General features: G+C 33.4%; 1 protein-coding gene across 1 annotated transcript; it reads left to right on the top strand.

Moving 5' to 3' along the window:
* LOC123300757 (DNA repair protein RAD50-like) lies at positions 1 to 3,278 on the top strand. The gene is made up of 8 exons (XM_044883404.1): positions 1 to 512; positions 576 to 756; positions 1,401 to 1,675; positions 1,756 to 1,911; positions 2,092 to 2,269; positions 2,443 to 2,684; positions 2,849 to 3,017; positions 3,095 to 3,278. Exons 1-8 carry the CDS (start codon positions 133 to 135, stop codon positions 3,230 to 3,232), a joined length of 1,719 nt encoding a protein of 572 aa, XP_044739339.1. The 5' UTR covers positions 1 to 132; the 3' UTR covers positions 3,233 to 3,278.
* The last annotated feature ends 6,858 nt before the right edge of the window (positions 3,279 to 10,136 follow it).

Here is a 10,136-nt window from a genome sequence, read left to right as displayed (position 1 = left end):
TTTTGCTTGGAAGTTTTTTTGGGAAAAAATTTTGAATAATAATATAAGTTGTTTTTGTTTACCAAATTAAATTTGCTTACTTGTATTCTGTATGGTTTCAAGACTAGTCAGATTTATCCATTTTGTTTCACAATGGAAGAATCAACGGTTATTACTCCGGCGAAGTTTATAAACAGTTTAAAAAATTTAAAAATAAGGTCTGATAATTGTTCTGTAACTCAAGTTCAACATTTATTTGATGATAAAGATATCGTTGAATTGTTAACGTTTTTCTGTAATAATGTAACAAGTGATAATTTAATTTCTGGAGCTGAATTAAATACTTACATGCACTTGGAAGAACGGAATTTAGTTTTGGATGATGAACAACTCGACGAAGCTACATGTGAAATTGAGAATGCATATCCTGGTTTATTGGACTTGAATGAGGAAGATTTACAACTTTTGGAAGACGAATTAAAAGATGAACAAGAATATTTAAAAGAATTGGAAACTTTGATTGAAATTGAATTGTAAATGATTCGATTTAAATCCATCGTAGAAACACGTTGTGTATTAAAACTTAATTTTTCTAGGGAAAATAATGGAAATTTAGAAGGTGAAATACATTCACTAAACGAGGAAAACATATCATTATCTGTTGAATCTGAAACTTATAACGAAAATTTAATGAAACTGAGTGAAAATTTGAATGATGTTCAGAATAGTTTAAAAGAAACTGTATTTGATTTGGCAAACTTTTATCATAGTTCATCTGTAAGTATGTGGTTTTTTTCTTTTTTTAGTAAGGTTACAACTTCTTTTAATACTTACGACTGACAGTATTTTGTGGAGTATGAGGCCTTTGAAACGACGCAGGTATACGAGCATCACCACGCTGACAATTGAATGGAAGACAGATGTTACTCAGGCCATGTTACTAAATAAAAATAGGGACGGAGTCCTTGACGTTGATTCATATCCTAAAAATTTTTAAATTTGTATAAGATATAGGGACTCATATTTTTACTCGTATAACGGTTCAACGAATAGAATAATTTTTTCAATTCTTTGAACCGCTATATCACGAAAATGGCAGCACTTATGAAAAAAGGTGCTGAGACACATTTTGTAGCAAATTGAATGATCTACAATTTTGATCTGACCTTTTTTTGCTGTTAAACTCACCATTTTGCTGAAAAACGCGAAAAACCTATTTTTGCAAACTTCTCCTCTCAAAAAAATTTTTTGCACAAGGGGGATTGATGGGGACTTTTCACAATACATTAAAATAGTATTCTGAACATTCATACCAATTTTTACCTCTATGGGAATTTTTGTAACCTTCAAAGTGTAATTTGACTGGATAATTTCTTTTGGTGGAGTAAAAATTAAAGTTTATATTTTTATAAATTTTTTAGAATTTATATACGGATCATTTTATACAAAATTCAAAATCAAACATTGATTTAATCCAAAATTTCTTGTACAATTACATGAAAACTGGTTTTACGAATCCTCAATTACAATTATATCCGTTCATTTTATTAATCGCAAATCTAAATGAACATAAACGAACTTTAAATGAAAATATGACTTTGTACATTGTCTCATTATGTGAGTTAGAATATCAAAAAAGTGTTTACGAAACAATGAAAAATTTTGAAATACCAAATTTATCCGTAAATAAAATTGAGTAAGTTAATCAATTTCTTGTAGTCTAAACACACGATATTGTGTCCGAATAACCTAATCTTTTTTTATATTAAATTTTAGGTTTGAAAAACTACGATTGCAAAAGAATATCGAATTGTTAGAAAATGATATGTCTTCAATGAATGCCTATTTGAGACCAAGTATAGAGCAAATGGTCAATAATAAAATATCGAATGTTTTGCTAAAATATACTACAGTTAAATTAGAACGGCGATTGTAAGTGCAAAATTCATATTATTTAGCTTTTGAACTATTCGAGCCCACTTTGGCATTTCTCAAAATTAAATTTAAAAGAAATCCATTCGCACATTCATAAATGCTTGTTTTCGCCTTAGCCTTTAGCATTTTTTAAAAATTTTTATCGGTTTTTTTAAATACATAAGTGAATATTTTTAGGGAAAGACAAAAAAAAGTTACAACATTATCAAATCATGTAATAAATATTCGGAACCAGTGTCGTATCTTAGATGGATTTTTACATTTTATTCTGGATGGCTTAACACAAAATCAAAATATAATCTTAGATATAGTACGACAGTTATCAAATGATCAGTCAAATTTTAAAAAACGATTGGTAAGTAAGATATAGACCTGATTGGCGCTTGTGTAGCAAAAGGTGTTTGATGTGAACTTCTACATCCTTCTCTAACAACTTGTTTAGATATGTATTCTCAACTTAATACTTTGTGTTTGGTATGAACTTCTCTACCCTTCGTATACCGTAATTCAGATTTTTATTTTATTTAGGAACAAATGGATTTGGTAATTAACGAACATAATAAAACAATTGGAGAACCGAATAATATTGTTAAAATAAACGAAGTCTTACAAATTTTATCGAAAATTGCACGAAATGACGATGATAGTGAACCAGAAAATTTACAAAAATTATCACAGAATTGTAAACAAGTTGAAATAAATTTTAGCCGAAAACAAAAAAATATATTCAAAATGGAATGTGAAATGTTTCAAAATACTTTGATTCCATTGTAAGGTTAAAATAATTTGCTGTAGCTAAAATCTCAATAGTAATCGTAATAGGATAATACGTAACTAAAGGAATATCTTTCATAGAGCCAAGACCACAATTATTATTCGATATCTTCCGATTTTCAACGACAATGTTAATTATTTTTTTTTTTTCATTATGCAGGAAAATGAAATTAAAACCAATGTTAAAATTAATATTTTCCGATGAACATTCCAAGCGAATTGTGGCTGATGATATAAACATATTAAAATTAATACACCAAGTTGAGAAACATTTGGAAAGGGATACAGAAACTTTGGAAAATCTTACAACTAAATTAAAAAAGATCATGGTAATTGATTAATATTTTAAAAATTTCAGAGATTTGCTCAATTTTTTTTTTCGTTAAATATTTTATTTTTGTTTTAGAAACAAATATCGACCGATAAATGGTTCAACTATCATCACTTTTTATGGGTATGGTTTTTAATAAGTCCAAAAAAAGTGCACAAAGTTTTAAAAGAAATTGATCAGGAAATACAAAAGTTAACTAACGAGGAGAAATAAATTTAATTATGGCGAGATTATAACGATTGTTTTTATACAATTTTGGTTGGGAACGAAACCATAAAAATAAATATTTTTATTATTTTTAATTATTGTTACATTATTCGAATAAGTTTAAATAAAAAATTTCCGGAAATTATATTTTGTGTATATTTTACGTTCCCATAAAATCTAACTTTTTATTTTTATTAAGCTTGTGTCGAATTATTAAAAATAATGATTTTTACTTCAAATAATTTTTCTGAAAACCAATTTCAATTAGTAGGAGGAAATGAAATCTATTGGGCTATATTTTTCAATAACATTTTGCTATAGTTCGCAAGACCACGTGTAAAAACTTATAAACCACATTACCTTTGAGATTCTGATATCCTACTAGACAACTTCTTACATAAGATAATTTTCCGTGTCAGGTTGTCTTTTACGGGACTTGAAAAACTATTAATTGCATCCGCAATCTGAAAAATTATTCCTATCAGAAAGATTATAAAATATTAAATAGGAAAATAATTTTACCCGACACTCAATGAAATGGAGTGTCCGTTGGTGTACATCTTAAAAAATTTGCTATCAAATAAGGACGTTTTCGTAGTCTTCCAGTTTATTTCATGACATCAAATTGATTTGTTCTACAACAACTCATACACCTATGTGATGTGTATTGCCTAAACTAACTAATGTAAAAAAATGGATGCTTATGATTATAGTTCAGGAAACGATAAAAGATCGACCTTCACCTATTTGATAACTAGAGGAGACATTTTGTTTATAAAATTACATTGATTGATAAACATACCTGTGATAATTTATCTATCGATCTGTTTATCAATCGAAATTGGTATCAGAAGATAAATAATTAATGGTCTGGTTGCAAAAAGCCATTAACATATTTAATTAAAGGTAGCCATGAACACTTATCGATAGACGTAAGCTATCGTCGGCGTGTTTATCAATCAATAAAAGTTCATAAAAAATGGGTCTCATCTGGTTATCAGATAAGTGAACGTAGGTCTTATACCGTCTCTTAGACTATTGTTTTTGTTTTTTTTTTTTTTTTTTTTTTTTTACTGGCTTCAGCATATCTGCTATACGGCCATTATCAAAAAAATTACAATTAGGTTACAAATAAATGAAAAATAAGTAAACAATTCAGAAAGAACATACAGAATATAAATAAAGATATATATATATATATATATATATATTTATAAAAAAAAATAAATCATCTTCTGGATTTTCTAAAACAAACAGATAAATTCTTTAAAAGAAAAAAAAAAAAAAATATTAATAACATAAATAAATAAATAACTTTTCAGTTAGGAGAACAAAAATAATATAAAAAATTTTAACTTCTGGATATTCTGAAACAAACAGAAAAATTCTTAAAAAAAAAAAATTTAAAAATATAAAATAAATAAATTTTCAACTAGGAAAAATTAAAACATTCTTTTGTTCATTTATACACACAGGGACACATAAGGAGTTAGATAGGAAATTCGTCGTCGGGGCCCGTCGAGACTTTATACAAAGGAAATAACACGTAAAAACACAGGTTGGGGGCCGCGGAAGGGTTGACAATAGAGTGGGTCATGTATAAAAATTATTATAACAAAAACAGAATAATTGTAAAAAATTAAAAAAAGGGCCAAAAAAATGACAGGGGGTGGGGATAGTATTTAAATTTGGAGTTTGGACTTGTTCAGGAAGGAACAAATTGCAGAAAGGATTTCATACTTATTTAAGGATAGGAGGTGGGGAATATAGTAGGGACCAAAAACACCCATACGGGCTAGGGAGCTTAGTAACAATTGTCTATGCTGGTTAAGGAGTGGGCAGGCGAACGCAATGTGATTTATATCACAATATTCATAGCCACATTTACATCTGGTGTCGGGGGCAATATGTATGCGATGTAGATGGACGGGTAAGGAGTTGTGACCAGTTCTCAAACGGCCAATCATAGTTACATTTTTTCTGCCCACATCCCATTTGTGGAACCATGTTTCAAGTGATGGGACTGGCTGTATTTCATACAGTTTCCGGCCTTTCGTCGATGTATTCCACATTTGGGCCCAATCACGCAGCATAGAGCTCTTGCAGATGGACCATAGATCTTGTGCAGGTGGAGGTGATTCATCTTCTGGACCCGTTTGGACTGCGTCCCTAGCCAACATATCAACAAATTCGTTCCCACGTATACCAATGTGTGACGGACACCACACAAAGGCAACGCGGAAACGACTTTGAATTAGTTTAAATACGGTATTTTTGATCAATACTATGAGAGATGGGGTTTTGGAGTAAATACAAGTTTGTTTTAAGAGGGAAAGGGAGCTAAGTGAGTCGGATATTATAGCTGCCATTTCAATTCCATTTGACTCCACGTATGAGAGTGCCTCCAAAATAGCGACACATTCTGCTGAAAAGATAGAAAAGTGTTCAGAAATACTCATAGTGGCAGAATGCGCGCTATTGGGGCAATGGATTGCAACTCCCACACGTGAATTTGGTCCCACCTTGGAGGCGTCTGTATAGATGTATGTGTAATTTGGGAGAATGGTGTTAAGATAATTATTGAAAGTGGAATTGACAAAGGATGAACCATAATCGGCATGTGCCTTGTCAAGTCCACAATCAACAAAAACCGGAATGGTTAAATATCGGGAGGGAAAATCAAAAGAAAAGAAGGAGGGTAAAAGCGATTGGTAGATAGGAATTAGCGCAAATACTCGATAAGCCACCAATAATAAAGGGAGGTCCTTGTTTCTCCAATAGTAGGAATTTGTACAGAGGGTGTTTAGTTGAATAAGTTTTGGAATGAGGGGGTGAGATAAAGAACTATATTGTTTTAGAAAAAATTTTTTGGCTAGATACAGACGACGGACTTTTAGTGGAACATCCGCTGCCTCAATCAAAAGGGAGTTGGTAGGACAGGAGCGCATTTGCCCTAAAGCAATGCGTAAGGATTGAAATTGGATTTTGTCTAATTTATACGAACGCTGGTCAGATAATGGGCATAAGAGGAAAGAACCATAATCGATGAAACTTCGAATTATTAGTCTATATATCGTAAGTAAAGTACTCTGATCAGCACCCCACCAAACTTTAGTGAGAGCACGAATGATGTTAATTCGGGGAGTACAATTATTTACAATATAGTTGACATGTGAGTTCCATTGCGACTTTCCATCGAAAATGACTCCAAGGAATTTCACAGTTGTTTGACAAGGAATAGATGTGTTGAGAAAAGGGATGGATTCAATATTACATCTATGCCTAGTGAAGACAATAGCTGAGCTTTTTGTAGCCGATATTTCCAAATTGATAGATATTAAATGGTTATGCAGTAAGGTTAGAGCGTTTGAAACATGTTCTATAGCTGTTTGCAAGGATTGGGAAGACGTATACAGGACAAGATCATCTGCGTATTGCAGTAGCTGGATGGGAGGCTGATTTACAGTATGTAAACCAGAGGTGTAAATATTGAATAGGAGAGGGCTTAAAACTGCACCTTGGGGTAAGCCCAAAAATGCCGTTCTGGCCCCGGTTAAATGATTTTGGTAATTAATAGTGAGATAACGAAATTTCAGAAATGCATATATAAATGCTGTTAATTTAGGAGGAGCCGACAAAGATGTTAGGATGTTGATGAGGACATTTATATCAACATTATCAAAAGCTCCTTTAACGTCTATAAAACAACAAACCAGATATCCATTCTCAGAGAGAGCAATTTGGACATCGGTTAAGAGCATTGAAAGGTTATCTAGAGTAGAGGAATTCTTACGAAAGCCTCGCGAGTACGGTGAAATGATGTTGTTATATTCACACCACCATTCCAACCGATTTTTTACCAAGTGTTCCATTACTTTGGACACACACGAGGCTAGCGCAATAGGGCGGTATGAAAGATGTGAGTTAGGGTTCTTATTGGGTTTGAGGATTGGAATAATCATCGTATGTCTCCATTCGTCCGGAACAGATGAATGCTTAAATAGCTGATTTAATATTGACAAAAAAGATGTTTTTGCATTGTCCGATAAGTTTATCAGCATGCTATAGGAAATATTGTCGGGCCCAGGGGACGAATCCACTAAACCAGACAATACTCCCTGCAATTCACAGATTTCGAACGGACGATCCAAAGGATGATCATTCTGGGTAAACGGGATTTGTATAGGGGTTTGGACAAAATCCGGTGTTAAGTTTTGTAGGAAGTAAAGAGTCCAATTTTGATTTTCTGGAATGGGAGGGTATGGGTTAATAGCCCTTCTATATATCTTAACCTTATTCCAAATTTCTTTAACAGGCGTATTCCTGGATAGACTTTCGCAGAAAATCTTCCAGGAATTTCGCTTTTTCTCCTTGAATAATCGTCTGGTTTGTGCTTGAAGCCTTCTATAAGTACAGAATCTCTCAGGGGTAAAATTATCCCTGAGAGATTTCAAGGCCTCCTTTCTTGCATGAATTTGAGCTTTACATTCGTTATCCCACCAGGGTGTAGGGGATATTGGTTTTTTAGGGGGTTTGGAATATGGAATGGCCCGATCACCAGCAGAAGTGATGGTTTGGTGGAAAACGGAGTACCATTCCAAAGGATTACTATCGAATATAGGGGTTGGAAGGGAGTCGTCTACAGTGCGAGAAAACAAATCCCAATCTGCTCTCTCGAACCGTCTACGGGGAGTATGTTTGGGGCGAAATGAATTATATCGATGATTGAGGGTAATTAGAATAGGAAAATGATCACTACCATAAGTATCATTTAAGGTATGCCAATAGGAAATTAAACTAAGGTGAGGAGAACAAAAGGCTATATCAATAGCAGACGATCTATGTTGAGGCGAAGGAATAGTTGTCGGTGATCCGTCATTCATGCAAACCAAGTTTTTGGAATCCATGAATTCAGTTAGAATATCACCACCCCTATCGGATGCAGAGCAGCCCCATAGAGGGTGGTGATAATTTAAATCACCGGCAATTATTATAGGCTCTGGTAAATTTTGAAACATTAGGCTAAGCTCATCAAAACTGAGAATATTTTGAGAGGAGTTATTATAAATGGAAACTATAGATATGCCAGCGACTCTTACTGCAATTACTTGAAAGAAAGGATTGTTCGACTCAACTGGAATGATTTGAGCAGAAACACCCCTCCTCACAAGAATCGCAGTACCGCCATATCCATCATATCTATCATTTCGAAAAATTTGATATCCGCGAATTTTAAAAGTTGAATTTTCGTTCAACCAAGTTTCACTAAGCAGTACGATGTCAATAGGATAGGAAAATAAAATAAGTGATAGGTTAATTTTATTTTGAGTGAGGCTTCGTATGTTCCACTGGAGCAGTTTGAGATCTTGAGCGATCTGATCCATTAGTGAATCTGTTTACCATAGTTTGGACAATGTTTTTTTTAATAGCTGGGTCTAAATTAAGGGAGTCTAATACAGAGATAAGCGTGGTAAAGATCGGATCATTGGGAGACGGTAAGGTGGAAAAAGACGTTGAGGGAAAATTATATGCTATGGAAGAGTTTGATCTACCATTTGGGTTAATTAGCAGATTATTAATTTGAGTCGCAACAGGGCTTGTAGGGGGCGTGGAATCTTTACGTCTCTTTGGGGTAGGGGGGTTAGTTGTCGAAGTGGAAGCTTTTGAATAAGTCCGTCTAATTATTGGTTTAGCAGTCATAATTGGAGAGGTGTTGTAGGACAATGCAGGGAATTGTTGAGGGGTGGATGTTACATTAATTGGATTGGGGACAGTGCAATTATCCAATATTTTCGGTACTTGGACGCTAGCTTCAAAATAGGTGAGACCCTCGGAAGCCATAATCTTTTTTATTGCTGTTTGCCTTTTATATTCTGGGCAATTTTTATAAGTTGCAGAATGATCGCCATTACAATTAATGCAAACTTTGGGAGTATCTTTAGGGCATTGGATGGATTCGTGGGGACCAGCACAGATGGCGCAGCGAGCTGAACTTTTACAATTTTTGGTAATGTGACCAAATCTACAGCAATTGTAGCATTGGGTCACGGGAAAAACGTAGGTTTCGACGGGACGGGAGCAATAGAAGAGAGTAACATATTCTGGGAGCGAGGTTCCTTCGAAGGTGACTTGTATTGTTGTAGAGGGTTTATAGGATGTTGTTCCCTCAGAAGATATTGTTTTTCTTGACATACGATGTACTTTAATTATTTTAATATTTTTATTATTTTTGATATTTTCTAGAATGGTTGCCTCATCGATATTCACATCTATATCTCTAACAATACCTACCCGAGTAACACAATGGGTAGGTACATAGGCATGAAAGTTTTCTTTTTTGAGTACATCGTTGTCAAGAAAAGCATTCGCAGATGTACTAGAATTAAATAGGACGCAAATCCTGTTGCGACCCAAATTTTCCACCTTGATGATATTTTGGACTTTGTTGTTATATAGAATACGCCCAACAGCTAGAGGGTGTAGTCTGCCTATATTATGGTCATTTGATTCGATAAAAATTTTAAAAGGCCCAAATGAGTTTATAGGATATTTGTATACCGGTTTTTCTTTCTGGGGGTTATTTTGTTGGTCGGAGGGAACGGAAGGGATGGATGGCTTATCTATTTGCGTTTGTTCAGAGGGAGGGTTACCCAGACCCATCCGAGGAGGGTCTGGCGCGGGATCATCTTCAGCCACCTTTTTAAAGGTGGGTAATTGTTACTAAAATTATTTTAATATATGTATGTAGAAATATTTAGTTATATTTAAAAAGTAAAAATGAATTAATTTTATTAAAAACAAATAAAATTGAATGTAAACAGCACTATATAGTAATAAAATATCCGACTCACCACAGGTAGGTATAAACAAGTTGAACACACGTAAACAAAATTTTTATTTTTTTATTTTT

The sequence above is a fragment of the Chrysoperla carnea genome, chromosome 5 (genome assembly GCF_905475395.1).
Source record: "Chrysoperla carnea chromosome 5, inChrCarn1.1, whole genome shotgun sequence".
NCBI lineage: Eukaryota > Metazoa > Arthropoda > Insecta > Neuroptera > Chrysopidae > Chrysoperla > Chrysoperla carnea.
This window is presented reverse-complemented; position numbering and strand designations above follow the sequence as displayed.

Excerpts from the sequence above, each read along its gene's own strand:
- LOC123300757 (XM_044883404.1), top strand. The coding sequence starts at position 133 with ATGGAAGAATCAACGGTTATTACTCCGGCGAAGTTTATAAACAGTTTA. Across the intron at positions 1,912-2,091 it reads GTTAAATTAGAACGGCGATT|GGAAAGACAAAAAAAAGTTA; the intron begins GTAAGTGCAAAA and ends GAATATTTTTAG. Across the intron at positions 2,270-2,442 it reads CAAATTTTAAAAAACGATTG|GAACAAATGGATTTGGTAAT; the intron begins GTAAGTAAGATA and ends TATTTTATTTAG.